This window comes from Phascolarctos cinereus, unplaced genomic scaffold (assembly GCF_003287225.1).
Source record: "Phascolarctos cinereus isolate Bilbo 61053 unplaced genomic scaffold, phaCin_HiC Scaffold_4;HRSCAF=312, whole genome shotgun sequence".
Lineage (NCBI taxonomy): Eukaryota > Metazoa > Chordata > Mammalia > Diprotodontia > Phascolarctidae > Phascolarctos > Phascolarctos cinereus.
The window spans coordinates 684,197,432-684,215,717 of record NW_027555847.1 but is presented as its reverse complement, the minus strand read 5'-3'; the positions used below and the strand labels follow the sequence as shown (position 1 = coordinate 684,215,717).

The following is an 18,286-nucleotide window of genomic DNA, read 5'->3' as shown; positions in this document are numbered from 1 at the left end:
TTATGATATATTTAAAAATCAAACCAACTGAAGTAATGACATGAAAGGGCAATTAAGAAAAGAAACCAAAAAGCAGCTTTTTAAAAATCACGGTTACACTGAGTTCAAATCTGCCCCCAGACACTTGACACTTACTAGCTATGTGACCCTGGGCAAATCACTTAAAACTCCATTGCCTCACCAAAAACAAACAAACAAAAATCACAGTTACAAATTTGAAAACTATTAAATGTCTAGAAATATGGCTTATATCCATGCTCTTAAAGGCATTTATTTTTCAATCATGATAGAATATTGTAAAAAATATAATGAACAAACCCAAAGAACAGGAGTTTCCCCCCCACCCCTTCCTTCCCCCATCACAGATGCACACACTATACACACATGAAAATTTTGGAGGGAAAAATGACCTGAAAGAAAGTTGAGAAACTGGAATTTTGACATGATCTGGTAAAATTTTTATTACTACTGACTGGCAGCTTAGAAATACCTAAGGTTTAACAGTGTGATACTTTATTATATAATCTTACATTGTGCTTGCTGTTGTATTTCTAGCAAAATGCCTTTGAATGGAAATGTGCCAACCATAGGCTTAATTTGTGTTGATTGCCTTTTATCCAAAACTGCTATTTTCATTTTAATCATCAGGCATTTTATATAGCCAAAATGTGTATTTAGGAAAACGAGTGGCAGAAATTAAAATTATATATCACCTAGCTCATATATGGAGGCTATGTTAATGGAAATTATGATTAAAAAAACCCTAATGGATATGTGTTATTCATATGTTTAAAGTGACCCCCTTTACCCTTTACCTTATACAGGCAGGAGTAAAAAATGCAGCAACTCCATCTCTGTGGGAGCATTTCTAGATGAAGAAGATGACATGAGCCTAGAAGAAATTAAAAACAGACAAAATGCGGCACGGAATTACTGCCAGCCACTTGTTTCCCAAGAGCCTGCCATCGGTGCTTTTGGAGATTCTCCATGTGATATTCTGTCCATGGAACACACATCACACCTACCTGGCAGACGCTATGAGAAGGGGGGTTCTTCCAGCAGAAATGGGTTTTGTAGCCCTCTAACTAAAGATAGGATCATCAGCAGGGAAGAGCAGGAGTCACCAGGTGGGGAGCAGTGCTTTCTTTCCCCTGTCTCCAGTTTAATGTCAGAATTTGACAAACTGACATTGCAAGACCAAGGAAAAAGGTTGTTCGAGAAAACAAACCAAGTTATGGCAAAAATTGACGACGAGAGAATTCTGACTTCAGGAATGAATCCAGTCAGAATTTCCCGAGACCAGGTAAATAAGGCTGGTGCAGATCAGATAAAGGAAACCTGCTTGTTAGAAGAAGATGCTGCTATGGCAGACAAGTCTGGAAATGGCAAAATAAGGACAGGAAGAGGAATGTCGCCTCAAATCGAGAAATTGCTTTTGGATTCCAGTGCTCAGGATGGAGGGTCACAGCTATGTGGCCAGGCTCACTTGCAGCCTGGCTCTTCTCTCGTATCTTCAGAATCTCCTTCTCCAAGGCTGTTTTCCAAGATTCCACCTCCAGATGAAAGAGCCGAGAAATTCTTTCTTCAAGGGTATGAATTTTAACTACTCAGCACATACAGTGTACATATACACAGTCCCTTTGCCAAAGCCCTTTCTGGCCATTCACAGCCTTATACTTGGGTTGGTTTTTTTTAACTTATATCAATAAATAATAAGTTGATTTTCTGCTGAATTACTTAAAGAACCATTCATCTTTTATATTGGAAAATCATTTTAAGATGTCTTTTCTGTTATCAGGAGGACTTTTGGCTGGGCTGTTTTAGTGAACAAATCTCTCTTCCTGTTGATATCCAGTTTATAATGGTATGGTAGCTAGGGAAAGAAGCACAGCTATAATTTTTAAGTCTTTCCTAGGAAGTTCATGTGTGAAGGAAAGGATAAAGCTGTAAGTTTATCTTAATCACGGAGTGAGCTTGCTACTTTTGTAAAATGTCTAGAGGTCATAGAAAAATGCATTTAAGGGTCCTGCTCAGAGGGTCCCACCGCCCAAAAATGGTCGTGCTGCAGCCCCTGGTAGAGCACCAGGACGATTGAAGGAAAACATCCACCCACCCACCCCCGGGGTCAGATCAGCCTTGTTGCTGCCTCACACAGGCAGGGATGTTTTGGCCTCTAGTGTCCTTGGCTGTGACCCCTTGTCACATGTTTTGGAATGAACATGTAATCACATGTTCTTCCTCATGGGAAGACAGTCAATCTACATGCATACCAGTTCTTGAATAAAACATGCTAAGTCTAGTACTCTTATAGTTAATCTGGTTAGAAAAAAAAAGATTTTGGGGAATGTTTTTGTTGTTTTATCCATTCCGTTTATTTTGTATTCTAGGGAAGAGCCAACCAAACTAGACCGGGATGTTCTAGCAGCTATAGAGCGTGTTGACATTGACCCTCAGAAATACCCGGCCCTCAACAAGTGGAAGAATACTGTTCAGTCCTTTTCTGCTTTAGAAAGGCAAAGGTACGGACACGGGTTTAAAGGAAGAGCTTGCATGGTAGTTCTTTATAATTGTGTGCTTGAATAATGAGCTTTGCATAAAATTGACACCTGGATATCTGAGGTCTAAATTATAATTGCAGTGTTTGAAGTTGTATTCAGTATTCTGAATAGAGGAGACAGCAAGTTTTGGAGCCAGGAATACCTTATGTGCAAGCCTGCTTTGATGCGGGCTGGTTGTATGACCCTGGAAAAGTCATTTTCCTGGTCTAAAACTGTAGTTACAAATTGATGGTGCCAGCCTGCATTGGAGAGGAAGACTCCTCTCTGGGCTCCTTCCATCCCAGTGAAATCACATGACCAGTCCCAAGTTCTGTCCTAGTATTGTAAAATACGGGGGTCCTGTAATCTTGCCTTGGCCGTGTAAGTGAAGTGTTTTGCATTGGGGGCAATTGCTGTGCTTTGGTGAGCTGGATGAATAGTGGGGTGCATTCAAAAGAGCACTTGTCTAGAGCTTTAAGGCCTGGATTCAGAGTTCATTTATTGACTCTCCTTGTGTGACCTTGGACAGGTCACTTAATCTCCTTGAAGCCTGAGTTTCCTTGTGGGCATAATGGGGGGATTGGCTGGAGATGGTCTCTGTGGTCCCTCCTAGCTCTGGCTCTTGATGTGATCCACTGTCTTGCAGAAGAATGTGGTCGTGAATGCCGAGGAGGCATTCCCGAGAGGTGGGCTGCTCTGTGGGAAGCAGGGTGCCCTGGGATTAGTTCTCAAGGACACATACCAGTGCCTGTGTATTCTCGATGCCACAAGCTGTCAAGGGCTCCGTTTCTGTTAAGAAGGCATTTAGCATCTTCGCTCTCGCACACGGACATTGGGAGCTCCTAGACTGCCGAGGGTTGACATCACTGGTGCTTGGTAGGCTTGTTGATTTGTCTGCCAGTCGGTTCTGTGATGCAGATCCCCAGAGTCTATAGATGTTTGTTTCTGTGCTACCTTCCCTCCATTGACTACAAATTACGAAACATAGTAGTAACATTCCTTTCCTTTTTTTTCCCTCCCTAGCTGGCCAAGCCCTGCATTGAAAGGAAAACTCAAATCCCAGTGTTTGACTTTGGGTTCACCTCGAAGCTCTGTGTGTTCCAGCCCTGGAAAATATGGCAGTTCTTCATGTTCGCCTGGTTTGGGGAGCCCTGGCCGGTACAGCCCAGCATATGCAAACTTGGCATTAAAGTGAGGGCACCCTGCAGAGCCACCTGCCCTGGAGAAGATGCGTCCTTCTTCTGGGGACCCCATGTAATGTCCTTTTATTCTTTTTTTGTTTAAAAGTGGGGAGGCACATGGAAGGTTTTGTTGAAATAACACAGAAGAATGTATTCTGCTTATTTATTAATCCTCGTTTGAAGAGGACAAATGTACAATTTTTTTAAAAATGCACATATATATTGTTTATTATCCCAGTTAGATTACTGTTGATTTGTGAGAGTTAGCGAAGTGTTAACTCAGAGAAAAAATTTTAAATAATTCTTTCTGGTAAAGCAGTGACAAATTCAGACTGTCTTGATTAGCAATTCGTATTAAAAATGAGGATCTTTACAGTAGACAATACAGTAACCCATTTTACCCTGCGGACAGTTTTAGGTGTTGGGTGAGATGCGTGATCACCCCGAGGAAGAACAGCCCAGGGTCTAAGCAGGTGACTCTGAGTGTCAGGGAGAGTTAGCCATCCTCTGATTCCTCAACTTGCATCAATTCACTTTTTGTTAGGTTTTTACTTTATTTTCTTCATAAAATGGAAAAGTTTGGTAACTTTTGGCTTTGAATTTTTATTACATGATGGAGAGAAAAACCTCTCTGGCTAACGAACATCACTTCACACCGGCTTAAAGAAAATTATGTTGAGGATGCTGAGCAGAAACCTTTTATATAATTCTTTCTTTCTTGTAAACATCAGTGTCTGAGATGCTAATAATTTTGGTTCACTGGGAGCATTAAAAAAGTTGACTTGAAGATAAAAACAGGACTTTTTAACCTGTGAGAGAACTAACGGAAGTGGTCACACCAAGAACACTAGCAATACCATCACGGCCCTTCTTACTAGCAGGGGTTTCGTGGTCCAGGTTAGTGTGACCCCCTTCTTTGGGCCTAAAGAAATCGCCAGCCCAGTTCCTTAGCTTGGATGCTGCCTCAGAAGGTTGCAGTGGCAAACATCTCCTGTGCCTTAGCCTCGGGAAGGAGGCCACTGCCGTGTTACAGGAGGCCAAGAGAGGGCCCTTCTCCCTCACAGGCAGCTTCTCCTGGCTCAGGCTTCAGGTGAGTGGAAAAAGTATTGGTAGAAATCTCTCTTACAGTTTTAGAAGCTGTAGGACTCAAATGGAGCTTTAAGAGCCTCTGAGGACTGCTGCTCTGTCACTGACCAAGGCTCCACATGCAAGGTGGGCCCTCTTCTGAATATGATGGAGGCTGCCTATGACCTCCAGAATTGCTCTTCATGTTTTTGTGAGCTTAATAGTGCCTTTTGTTAAAAAACAAACAAAAAGTAATTTTTTGACCTTCCTTTTTTAAACAGTGTAAGCTGACATCTTCAGTTTGGGCACTTAAGATATTTACTTCCTTTACACGAGAGGCTGTTAACTTCTGCATGATGACTGGAGAAGGATCTGAGTTTTGGAATCAAGCTGTAGATTTTGAAATTGTAAAGATTATTACAGTTATTGTTTAACTCGTTGAGTACAAGATAATTTGGGCAGTATGTAGGTGGAAGTCATGTGTCCTCTTAAGAACAGCGCCTCATTCTAAATAGGAACAAAACACTGTTACTGCATTCACAGCAGAGGGAAATTTTTCCACCCTGACTCCCTGTTACACTAGCCAGTATATTAAGGTGTTTGTATTAACTTTTCTTTTATACATAAAGATGGAAATAAAAATTACAGTATCCTTTTTTTTTTTTTGGTCACACTGCTTTTTAGACAATTTTCCCTAGATTTAGTATGTTCTCCTCTCACATGTTTACACTATGTTCTCTACTGATGTTTAAAAAAAAAGGTTGAAAAGAGGTTGCTGCATAGCAAGTTTGGCACATTGATTCAAGTGTCCTAAGTTAGACTACATTTTATATCATAATGCTTTGTACCCCTTAAAGAAAATAAATTATTTTTAGTTCATATAATATTCTTAATTTCGGACAGAGTACCTTTCTTAACATTTTAAGCCCTGTTTTGGAAAGCATTCAAGATATTAAAATGCTGACAGATTAATTTACCATTATTAGTCATTTTATTTTGTAAAATGCTTAACTCTAGCCCAGAAAAGGATGATTCTGTTATTGGCTGAAACATCTTACCACAAATTTTGTTAATGAGTTAGGGAAGAGTTTCATTGTAAAATTTTTTGTGTTTGTGAGGTTATGAAATATGTGATTCATTTGCTGTGAACGTTACTTTTATGTGTACATGGAGCTGAGGTGGGCAGTTCTAAGTCCCCAGTTAACAAAAGAAAAGGTCCTCCATGAAAACTATATTGGGATGCATTAAACTTAATTAGAAAAAACATTGTGAGCAGTTAATGTTATCATCAGAAATGTAACTTGCTTACCTTTTTTCACTAATTGAAAGATATGCTGAAATTTCACCATTGCTTTTTTCACTGAAAAATGATGAAGTAGTTAAAGTAAGCAGTTGTAAAAGTGTGGTTGGGAGATGTGGGCTGGATGAATGATAACATTGTGGATGACCCTTGAAAGTCATCTGTAAGGACAAAACAGCCTAACCTTTTTCCCCTCATGTCTAATTTTTGGAACCAACAACTTCTTGGGAAACAATTCACTTCAAAAAGGTTGGTCACTGGGAAGGTTCCACACCAGGTGATGGATTTTTTTAGACTGCAAGCCTAATGAGTAGACAAGTGGTTGACAAAAAAAGCACTGTAATAATAGAATGGATCAGGAGGCCTGGTGTTGAGAATGTGGGAGTTGATAATCCCACAATACCCTGCCCTTCTCAGACCATACGTGGAGTACTGTTAAGTCTAGGCACCACATCTGTGGAAGGACATTGACAGCTGATAACTGTCCAGAGAAAGACAAACAAGATGGTGATGGGACTAGAGACCATACCCCATGAGGATCAGTTGAAGGGACTGATAATGTTTACTTTGGAGCAAAACTCTGGGAGGACATGATTGCCAGGTTCCAAATATTTGAGAAGCTGTCATGAAGGAGGAGTTTTGCTTGGCTCTAAAGGGTAGAACTAAGAAGATAGAGGCCCAGAAATGGAAGGAATTGCCTTGTTGATGCCATCAGGGGAAGGCCGGATGGCCTTTATGTTAACATAAGTTTTGACTCGAATGGATTAATTTTAAGGGCCCTTTCAATTTGACATTCTATGAACTTGCAAAAGCTCTATTTTGGAGACCTTTGAGGCCTGGGAGAGAGCCCCATTCTGAACCTTAATCCCAAGTAGAATTGAGAGAGCCTTGAAGTGCTTCAGGGTTAGAGGAGATGGGTCTCAGCTTTGAGAAGGACTTGATTTGTCTTCTTTTAACACCAGGTTTTGTAATTCCTCAAAAGGCAAATGTTTATGGGATATCACACTCCGAATGTAAAGATAAAGGTCCATAATTTTTTCAAGTGAGACTGAATCAGTAAGTGGAGAGGCCTGCAAAGGTGATCAGAAATGTAGTTGAAATTCCTTAGGACACAGAATACTCTTTCAAATCATCCATTTGAAACCAAATTTCAAGGAAAAGGGCTTTCATTTCACACACTAAATTTAACTGCCCATAGTTGTGCCCACTTCCAGTCCTCTGTACTATCAAGTCAGTGTCTTCAGTCACGCCTTGCAGGTGTTAAGCTGAGGTCTTGGAAAGGGAACAGGATTTGTTGTTGCTAGTCTGGTCTTCAAATTCTGGATCTGATTTATTTTTCATGTGCCCTCAGGCAAGTCACTGAACCTCTGATTCGAGTAGCAATTAGACTAGTAATTGTGTGATTACACCAGTCTATTTCTTTAACCCATCTTGGCTCTCCTCTCGAAGTCTAACCCAATTGGTAATGATGGCTTGCACTTAGGGAAAACTTGAAGGCCTACAAAGTGCTTCCCTTCTAACAGCCCTGTGAAGCAGGTGGTTTCATTGTTAACATGATGAGAGCTTCTGACTGTACATTTACTCATCGCTCCTATAGAACGAGTAAAGGCCGCTAGGTGCTTATACTTCAAATGGGTGGGCACAAAGAGGCTGTCAGAACCCCTAAACTATTCCTTCTAGATAAGATAAAGTAGCTGTTTTAGGAATTTACCTACATTCCAAGTTTTTTACTTAAAAGATGAGAGCATACTGCTACAAAGATTCCTTGGCTTTGAACCCAGCTGCAGGAGCTGTGCCTGGAGGATACATCTTGGCACAGACCAACACGCCTTCTATGTGTCTGTCTATTGCCTGGTCTCATCCTAATACTGCTTCTGAGAGATGTCCACGTGGTATCTGGATCTTTTCCAGTTCTTTGTCTTAGGCCTGGGCTGAGGAACCTGCAGCCTCAGGGCCACATGTGGCCCTTTGACTGAATCCAAACTTCACAGAACAAATCCCCTTAATAAAAGGATTTGTTATATAAAACTTCCAATTTGCACTCACATAAAACTTGAAGACCCTTCCAAGAGCCCTGTGAAGCAGGTGGTTTCATTGTAACATGATGGGAGTCAAAATGCCATCCCCAAGGACCTAGAAGCTACACGTTGCCTCAAGGCTGAAGGTCCCCCACCCCTGTCTTAGTCTCTGCTTTGAGGACACAGTCTGCTCAGATTTTCAAGGGTATTAGCCTAGACTCCCTGCCTTCCCTCTTCCCTCAGGTAAAGGAGCTACAAGACAAGAGTAAAAAGCATTTGGTTCAGCATGGTACATGGGAGGAGCACTGGATTTGGAGTCAGAAGACTTTGGGTTTGAATCAGCTCTACCAATTAAGTCTGTGGGCCTCAATGGATTCATCTATATGGCTCAGTGGATAAAGCCCTGGACACACAGTCAGGAAGACCTGGGCTCAAACCTTACTTCAGACACTACTCACTCAGATCCCCGGGCAAACCACTTGACCTTTGTCTGTAAATAGGGGATAATGTATGTGCCTCCCAGGGTGGGTATGAAGGTCAAATGGGACAAACTTGTTAGTGCTTTGTAAACCTCTAAGTATATGAACGCTTTGGATAAGTATACAAAACAAGGGAAGGGAGTAGATAAGTCTAAGGTCCTTTGCAGCTCTGGATATGTGATGTGATATGATTCTTTGGTGTATGCAGTATTACTGATGCAGGCATCTTCTGATCAGGAAATAAAGCAGTTCTCTCCTGGGGCTCTGATAGCAAAGTACTGATTAACCTGCTCGTGGGGGCCACTGTCTAATTCATAGACTCCGGAAAAGAGGACAAAATCAAATGAGTAACACCAATAAAATAAAACAATTTATTGTGTAAACGTTAAAAAAGTCAATAGACAAAACGATAAATTATCCCAATTGTTTGCATTGATTGATTGCAGTAAAATCTTATAACCACTTTTTCACAGTAATTTTCCTACCATCTTGTTTTACCTGAATTAAGACATTTGTGGCCAGAGAATATTTGGAACAGACACTTTTTGTCTAAATACCCCAAAGCACTTAAGGGCTACTGGTGGCTGAATCCTTAACTGGTATGCAAAGACACTAGCATCAACCAGAGGCACCCCAGTTACAGTGTGAAGCAAAGACTTTAGTTTGGGCCATTAACAGACCTTTTCTTGGGCAGTTAGGTGGCACAATGGATAGAGCACTGGCCCTGGAATCAGGAGGAGCTGAGTTCAAATGCGGCCTCAGACACTTAGTAGCTGTGTGACCCTGGGCAAGTCACTTAACTGACTGCTTCACAAAGAAAACAAAACACCTTGCAACACAGTAGCACCCTCCAGGTAACACTTGTCAAACTTGGTTGTCAAACACACTGGTGGCTTTTTCTCAGCTGGACAAAGGTGTCTGTGCTAGCAGACTTCTCACTTGTCTCAAACGAGTTTCATTCTAGGGGGTGCATATCATCTCACACAGGCTTAGGACAGCTCAAATCTCCCCTGAGCATCCATAGTGGTGGGACTGTCTTGTTATTCCAGCAGCTATTACAAGTTGTAAGTGGGGTAAGAAGGAGGTTTTCAAAACCAGGTGGTAAGGGCCTAGAAAAATGGTGAGAAAGCTTTTTAATTACATACCTGTCTGTAAGAGAATGAAAAATAAGTTTTAATTATCTAGGGATCTAGGAATCACTTGGAACTAGCCTGAACTTCAACTGCATGACTGATCACACCAGACTGTCCCACTGTGAACAGCTGTAACCACTACTGGCTGAAGGAAGTCCTTAGTTTCAAAGGGACAGACAGAATCAGATGGCAGGAAATTTAGTTGTTGGTGATCTCTTCTTAAAATAAAAATTTACTCTCATGTGTGACTTGCACATCCATAATGTCATGCTACATCCAAATGTACAGAAAATATATCTTTTAACTCCTATCCTACTACTTTATTCCCTTAAGTCGCACAAGAAGCTTTGGTCAAAGAGAGGCAACTTCTCTAAATCCAGAACCTTCTGAACCCTGTGAAGTATACATGTCCTAGTGGTGTCTTCATCCTCCCTGGCCAGGAAGACCTTTGACAGAAATGCAGCATTTAAGCAGTTTTCTCTCTTCAGGACAGAAGTACAGCCAGCAAAGGAGTAACAGGGAAAATCCAAATACTTCTGAAAACGCAGCATTCTAGCCAAACGTTACAAACACAGACAAGTCCAGATGAATGGACACGCAGCTGACGACTGCAGAGGCGGGCGTTCAAGTGCGGGTAATTTTGTCAGGGGGCATGAATCCACTGTCCCCTAGGGTCCTTAGTGCCACCCTTCCACTTGGACGGATCACCAGATGGGTTATGCTGCCATTATTAAGGGACATCCGCAGCCAGCCCTCAGGAGGGAATTGTAGTGCTCTTGAAGAGGAAAATGGTAGAACCATTAGCCTGTATTACACACATCAGACACTTGGAAGCAGGCTAACAAACATCCTAACACACTCCTTCTCCCAGGCAGCAGCATGCACCAGATGGACACAAATTACCAAAATAATAAAAGTAAATAAAAAAGTATAATAAATATATATAATAATAAAAGTAAATAAAACACTACTGAGGCTATTCTAAAACACTGCGGTAATAGGGGAAAAAAAACAACTTATAAACCTTTCGGAAAACAATATGGCGATAACATTGACAACCACTTTTTTAACGGAAAAATGTGGACACTATTCAGAGTATGTGAAAAAACTATGGTATGTTATGTGTTTTATGGCACCATAAAAATATGAGTACAAAGAAGAAAAGACTTGAAATGATTTGGGGTGTGAGATCATAGATCACAGATTTAGAGCTGGCAGGGACCTTGGAAATGGACAAGTGGAAATCTGAACTCAAACCCTCCAGCCCCCAAATCAGCATCCTTTCCCTTGCAGTAGAACCCAAATGGCAAAAATGCTGAAACAACTACGGAAGAACTAAAAGCTTCAAACAGTTTGAAGGGGGCATGGAACAAACTGCTATGTGTGTTTGGGGCTTTGAGTAGGATTCTGTTCCTCATTTGTTTTTATAGTGAAATATGGAACAAAGATAATAAAATGAGGCAGGACTTTCTCTAGTCTTTGAGTAAGGTACAGATGTTAACGGGGTCTCCTTTTTTAAGCCAGTGTTTTCTCCCAAAACCTCAGGATGCTGACTGCAGGAAGAAAGTGTTCAGTCTAATGAGTAGCACTACAAACAGTCTAGACACTAATGACAGAGTCCTATTCTGCTCTGAGAATATACTGATGTGAGTGCCAACCCAAAATTAAAATAAAGGATGAAAACCACAGCTTGAGTATGTTCAACATGATGGCCCCTCCTGACAAGAGGTGATGGATAGACTCAGGCTACCCATTGGACAGATATTTTTAGACATGTCCAATTCAGGAATTTGTTACTTGGATTTTGTTTTTCTATCTTTTTCAACTGGGAGGAAGGAAGGGGAGAAGGAATAGATCTCTATTAATTGAAAAAAAAATTTTTTTTAAGTAAGATTTAAAAATCTAGTTCATTTTGACAGGGAGCTTGAAGGGACATCATTAGTCATTCCAGCCACTCATTTAAGGCCAAGATAAGTCTAATGATTTACCAGTGTCAGACAGGCAGAGTGGCAAAGCCAGCATTTGAATGCTTCACTCCAATAAAGCTGCCTTTTCATTGTACCATACTATGTCCCTTACACAGCTGCTCATGAACCACTGTTTTCAGTGGAAACCATTCATAAACTAAAGACAAGCTAAGGACACACAAGAATTGGTGATCACGATGGACCCATACAGGATACCCCAAAAGTCTTAGTGCAATAAGTTTTAAGATTTAATAAATTTAAGACTTGGGACACGTACATGAGAGAGGGGCATGAGCATTTATGTAGCACCTGCTATATGCCAGGCACTTAGAAAAAAAAACTCATTTGATCCTTAGATCTCTTAGATACTTTGCAATGTAGCAATTATGATGATCCTCATTTTAACAAAGAAAGAAACTGAGGCACAGAGAGAGGAGGTGAAGTGACTGGCCCAGGGTCACACATCTACTAAGTATCCAAAGCAAGATTTGAACTCAGGGCTTTGTGACTTCAGACCCAGTGTTTTCTCCACAGTGCTACCTAATGTGTAGAAATAAAATATAAAGAAAGCGCAACACTAGCCACACGGGGAGCTCTTGTCATTACCTGCAGACAATGTAGCGGATGACATTGGCATGACACACAAAGATTTCATAGCTGTCCTCCTCCTGCTTGGCATCTGCACGATGGATGAAATTCCGAAATGCAGCCTCGATACGGGCTCCATCCTCATAATACTGCTAAGGGCAGACAGTGGGGAATCACAGGCTGTTAACAAGCTGACACAAACACGCCCTCTCACCTTGGGGTAAGGAATAAAAAGCCCAGTCTTGAGGTGGCTGATCTAAGACGAGGGAGTGGGACGGGGAGCTGGGAAGAAATACATTCGGATACACGTGAAAATGGAGTGGAGAGACCCTCTGGAGGCAAAGCCTCATCACTGCTGCACAAAGGGACATTTTCCAAGCAAACATCTACCCCCAGATTAAAAGCCACCTAGAAAAAAAGACTTTTGTTTACCCGGGCTTCTGGCTTCCAGTCAGACACAGGAGGGTCAGGCTCGATGGGAGCACCTTCCCGCAGTAGGTCAGTGCTGATTCTGTTGACTCCTGCAGAGAAAGGGGCAGTGCCACATCATGGTGACAGTGCTGGGGAACGGGGCTGATGCCTACATGACCCAGCGAGCTAAAGGAAGCCCAGAAAACATCCCTATGCTGAGTTAGGCTTCAGGGCCACAGCATCCCAAGCGACCAGCCTCGAGCTAGCCAGGTTACAGCAGCACCACTCTTAGTCTAGCCAACACTAGTAACAGAAGGACACAGCACAAAGGGCCAACCACAACCCTTCCTCACACACACACCAAAAAAACAAGAAATGCTCTCAACATTTTTAGTCAAAGGTGAAACAAACTTTACTGTATCTGGGTCCCAAGTCTTCACTCCCCCGGACAGTCTGGGCATGTTCATTCCAGGAGGGTTTGATGACCCTTAAGAAATCCATGCTATTCTAGCTTCCTTCCCTGGTGTCTTCTACACATGAAAAAGAGGCTGCCCAGGCCTCTTCAATACTACCACACCTAGTCCGGTCCTTTATTTTACAAATGAAACAAGCTGTGCAGTGCAGTGGAAACACTGGAAATGGGCTGAAAGATCAGAGAGCCCAAGATTCAAATTTTGCCCCCAGTACTTCTGAGGTTTGGTACCTAGCTAGATAGGTCACTGCAGCTGAGAGCCTGTTTCTTCAACTATAAAATGGGGATAATAGCCCCTCCCTCATAAAACAACAGAGAGGCTCAGCAGACTTTATTGATTTTAAAACACTAAAGGTCAGTCATGATTAGTTATATGAATTCTGAGCCAGGATGCCGTCCCCTTGTACTTATAGGACATTTTACATTAACTTCTGGAACAGCAACACGGAGTCAGGAAGACAGCCTAGGTTAGGTCCATCAACTATCCTCCCCGTGGCACTCAATACAAACAGGAACATGAGAGTGCTGTCAAGACAGACTGCCATCGCCTACCTGGAAGGTGTTTGGAGATGATGTCAGTAGTTTCTATTGCTCTAGTCATGGAAGAGTGCACGATCTTATCAAATTTCACACCCAAGCTGGCTAATCGACCACCAGTCAGTTCAGCCTGTTCACGACCTTAAAGTTGAAAGAGTGTAGAGTTCTATTTGCTGCAGGCAGCACACAGCCAAAACGGAATCAAGTTTGGGATGTTTTCTTTTTTGAACGTGTGCAGAGAAAAATATCTGATTTGGTACTGTTTATCCCTTACACTCCGCTAGAATAGTCATCTACTGCCAGGGACACCCAACTGGTCACAAGCACCATGGCAGCTAAGCATTTCATTCATTAAACCAGAAAATCTGCACCATGTGAGCTGTGGCCCACGTGCCAAGTCTCTGGAAAGGCTCTTGGGAAGAGTGAGTCTCCCTTTATACAGGCCTAGCTAGACTCGGCTCCATCTGAGTAATACGGCACCGAGCTTGTCCTTGGAAAGGTAAGGAAAACAGCCGGAGCTGTGGGGCTGCCCTTCCTCCCTCCACCTTGGAATCCCCAGCTCCCTGTGCTCATTGTGTGCCCTGGATTGAGCGTCACCCTGACTACAAGGGTTGATTCATATCTGCATTTGTAAATTCAATGCTTAGCCCACTGGAGGTACTTAACTAACAAATGCCTGCTGAATTGTACAGTATATAGAAATTCTCATCCAAGTTGAAATTTCCTACATAAGCTGTTAGTCTTAAAAGACTCTTAAGGGCTAAAAATGATGGCTGGAGGTCCACTAGGCTAAGAATAAACCTGAGACATTCCCAAAGAACAGACTGTCTTGAGGGTGCTTTGAGAAGGGCAAAGGCACCAAGTCACAGATGCATGGATTAGCATCACCACCAGCCAGGAATCCTTCCTCCAGAAAAATAAGGTTCCTAACAAGCAGGGGCCCAAGAGGGCTGGGGGTGGAAGGCCCGCTTACCCAATTCAGTCAGTGTTCGATCCTTATCCAAGGAGCCGTCCAGATTGTACTGGGAATGCCTGATCAGGAAGATATGGCGGGTGGCTCTGGCTTTGAAGTTATCTAGTTTAGATGTTATCTCCTCTTCACCAGTTTCTGTGCTTCTTTTCCTCAGGTTGATAAGGGACCGTGGTTCTCGCCTAATTTTCGAAAACAAGACATTTTACATTGTGACTTTCCATATAATTCCCCTCTGAGCATATTTTACAAGAAAATTTTAAGTAGTTAAACATAAGAGTTGGAGTCAAGCAGCTCTGTGCTCCGATCCCATATAACACTTAAGTAAATTTACTTATTTAGGTTTTAGTCAGTTGACAGTTTTTCCATTTGTAAAAACAATGGATACCATAACTTCTTTCTGAAGAAATCTTATTCCATTTTAGAGCCAAGTGTAGTAAGTCAAGATAGTTTTTTTAAAAAATTTGATTTGTGAAAGTAAATTCTAAAGTAAGTACTGTTGCAGCTCTGAATTTAGTTTTTCTAAAACAAACTAGAATTAGAAACAGCTGCAGGAAACAAAGCACAAGACAAAAGTGGTCTTTAAAAATTAGCCTTAATCTACTTAGAAAAGATTTAAACTCTAGTCCTTAAAAACGGAAATCAGTTCATCGGATTTCTAGCCTACAAATCCTGGTTCTGCTGCTTGTACTACCTGTGTGACCTTGGCCAAGTCACTTACCCTCTTTGAAAGGTAAGTTTTCCATTTCCTCATCTGAAAAATGCGGGGATTGGACTGGACTAGCTAACCTCTAAAGGTCCTTTCTGTGTGTATTCTCTCTCTTCTGGCTGAGGATCTCTTTTCTTACAATCCCAAGCACAGGGCCCTATCTTTACTTGACGCTCCACTTCCTCATCTGTTTTTCACAGTAGGTTTGCACTAGGTAATTACAGCTCACTAGCCTAGTGACTTAGGAGTAACAAAATACTGCAGATATTCCCTTACAGTATTCTCACAACAGCCTTGGAAGGTAGGTGCTATTATGCCCATTCTATAGCTAAGGAAACCGAGGCTGGATATGACTTTAGGTCTTTCTGACTCCAGGGCCAGAGGTCTATTCCCTGTGCCACCTACCAGAATCTAAGACTGCTAAGGTTCTTTCCAACTCTAAATATAGGACCATTAAAAACATTTACTGAGTTTTCCCTCAACATTAACATGGACTGTCCCTCTAAGGAAGGGTCTGCTGACTTGCTTGTTGTAAGCACTGAGGAGTGTAAAGTGTTACATCCCATCAAGTTTGTTCCCTTATCTGAACTATTTCCTAGTGACTATTTTGTTTTGTCCAGACTTTGGAGTTGATCAGTTCATCAACACAGGAAACTCTCAGACCTGGGATTTAATGGGCTTATCAACAATGCACAAAACTCCCTCCACCCATACAAATCAGGAATACATACAACCCAGCCTCAGAGAGCTGCCTGGGGCACAGAGAGATCAAGAGGCTAATAAGGAATCTGTCAGAAGCAAAACGAAAACCCAGGTCTCACTGACCACAACGCCCTGTCCCACATTCACTATGCCAAAGAGTCTCTAATCGCTCTAGTGTGTTAAAATAAAAAGCTGTTCCAGGATTCGGAGGCCTCTTACCAGTCTTGCATTCCAGCCCTCCAAGAACACCTGGCAAGTAAAAATCTAAAATCTTCCAACTTTCTGTAAAGAATCCTGGACAGAGTTCCAAGGCTTGGGTTCCAGAGCCAAGTCTGCCAAGCAGCTGGAGCAGGTCGCCTGACCTCTGGCAACTTCCACTTGTCAGGCACACAAATGCCTAGCTTTAGTTAAACTAGTTTAGGAACCTGCTTCAGTTCTACTGGTGCCAACACACCAGGTGCCCTCCTAGCTCTGCTCCAAACAGAATGTCTCCCTGGGGTTCTGAATCTACTTAAATCATGCCCATCCTTTAAAGCCCAGCTCACACAAAGCCTTCCCAGGTTCTTCAAGCCACTCCTTTTCAAGGGGTAATACTAGATTATAAGCTCAAGGCGAACAGGAACGTGTTTTTTTTTTTCATCTTTGCCTTCCCTACACTTAGCACGCGTGCCCAGTACACAGTAGGTGCTAAAAATAAATGCTTGTTGATTTGAACCAAAGCACTTACCACAAGGCCCGGCAAACGGTGCCTAATAAATGCTCATTTTCTGGCTTCAGGCTAAAGGCGTAAGAAATGTGTTCCTGAGCTGAAGGTGTAGCTATGCACTGCCCATCACCCGCTCATGGTAGAATTAAGATTAGGGGCAGATATTGAAAAAAACAACTCCCTCCCCACGTGTCCCTAGACCTTTGGGGCACACCTTTCCCTACTCTCCCTTCTTCTGAGCTCAGCAAACACCTTGTTTTTGATGCTCTTTCCTAATTCAATAAAAGTGAATGTAGACCGTCCCTTCCCAATTTAACAAGAGTCACTGTCAGATCGTCCTTTTCCAATTTAATGAAGATCGGGGTCAAATTCTTCCTTCCCCAGGAAGCAAAGCAACTCATTACTTAAAATCGAGGTGCTCCGCATTATCGTAGGTGCTTAATGAAACACTGGCTAAAGGGTCCGTCAAACATACAACGGGATAGGCCCACGGGTACCCCAGGAGAGGGCTACCAGGACGCCAGATCGCACCCCACCCCAGATAAGGATATCCGCGGGCCCTTCATCTCCCGCCTCCGCGCGTGGCCTCCACCGAGCGCCCTTCTGCCACCTGTTGCCATCCCTCCCGGGGCGCCTCCTCCAGGGAGCCCTCCCGGATCGCCCGGCTGGAAATTCACGGCGGTTCGCGGATCCAGCAAGCGATCTCGGGGCCATCTGGTCCGCCTGCCCCCCTTTACAGATGGGGAAGTTGAGGCCCGGGGAGAAGAGACTCGCCCAGCTGTCCTTACTTGTCCCAGTTGCTGTCCCACACGCCGCTGGCGGGCCCCGGGCGCACCCGCTCCGCCCACGTCGGGGCTTCCGGACTGGCCCACCGGGACTCCGCGTCCGAGCCGCCCGCCCCGCGCGGCTTCCCCACGGCCACGGCCGAGAACAGCACGGCGGCCGAGCCCCCCGCCAGCCCGCAGACCGCCAGCTTCAGCGCCTGCCGGAACGCCATCCCGCGGGCCCGGGCCTGGGCCGCCTCCCGCTTCCCGCCGCCTCCCGCCGCCGCCGCCTCCTCCTCCTCACGCTTGGGCTCCGACCCCGGCTGCCGCCACCGAAGAAGCGCAGGCGCTCTGGCCATGGACGGCGTGCGTCCAGGGACAAACTTCCCCCGCCGCCGGCCCCGCCCACAAGCCTGAGCTCGCGCCTCCAGGATAAGCTCGCGAGCGGAATGACGGGCAAAGTGACGCGGCGGGGAGGAGGGGGAGGGGCTAGATCTGGCCCCGCCCCCTGGGTGGGGCTTGTGTCCCAGAGCTCTGGAATTCCGTAGGGAAGGAGGGAAGGAGGGAAAGAGGGAAGGAGGGAGGGAGGGGGGTTCCCTGCAGGAGCCGGCTCGCTTTCTGTCACCTCCCCACCCACCCGCGCAACGCACGCATCTGTTAGGAATGGGGAGACTGAGCTAGGCTGCGGAGCTGTTTACACCTGCTGGAATACAAAGGACGGTCCCCATCACCTCCAGCAACCGAATA

General features: G+C 43.7%; 2 protein-coding genes across 6 annotated transcripts in view; one reads left to right on the top strand and one right to left on the bottom strand.

Moving 5' to 3' along the window:
* Positions 1-5,760, top strand: part of ANKLE2 (ankyrin repeat and LEM domain containing 2) — a 39,057-nt gene extending 33,297 nt beyond the window's left edge. For all 4 annotated transcript variants that reach the window (XM_021004336.2, XM_078154250.1, XM_021004334.2 and 1 more), the window contains 3 exons: positions 825-1,590; positions 2,388-2,519; positions 3,561-5,760. In XM_021004336.2, coding sequence (XP_020859995.1) covers positions 825-1,590; positions 2,388-2,519; positions 3,561-3,732 — 1,070 coding nt within the window. In that variant the 3' untranslated portion in view covers positions 3,733-5,760. The remainder of the gene's footprint in view (positions 1-824; positions 1,591-2,387; positions 2,520-3,560) is intronic.
* A 3,177-nt stretch (positions 5,761-8,937) lies between these two features.
* PGAM5 (PGAM family member 5, mitochondrial serine/threonine protein phosphatase) lies at positions 8,938-17,863 on the bottom strand. Of its 2 annotated transcripts, none has more exons than XM_021004337.2 (6): positions 17,564-17,863; positions 14,662-14,840; positions 13,704-13,829; positions 12,701-12,789; positions 12,287-12,420; positions 8,938-10,488 (listed from the first exon to the last, which is right to left on the bottom strand). In XM_021004337.2, the coding sequence occupies exons 1-6, from the start codon at positions 17,770-17,772 to the stop codon at positions 10,338-10,340; spliced, it is 888 nt and encodes a 295-aa protein (XP_020859996.1). In that variant the 5' UTR covers positions 17,773-17,863; the 3' UTR covers positions 8,938-10,337. The 2 variants fall into 2 exon arrangements, with proteins under 2 accessions (XP_020859996.1, XP_020859997.1); XM_021004338.2 differs by having other exon boundaries at positions 12,287-12,417.
* Positions 17,864-18,286: the final 423 nt, after the last annotated feature.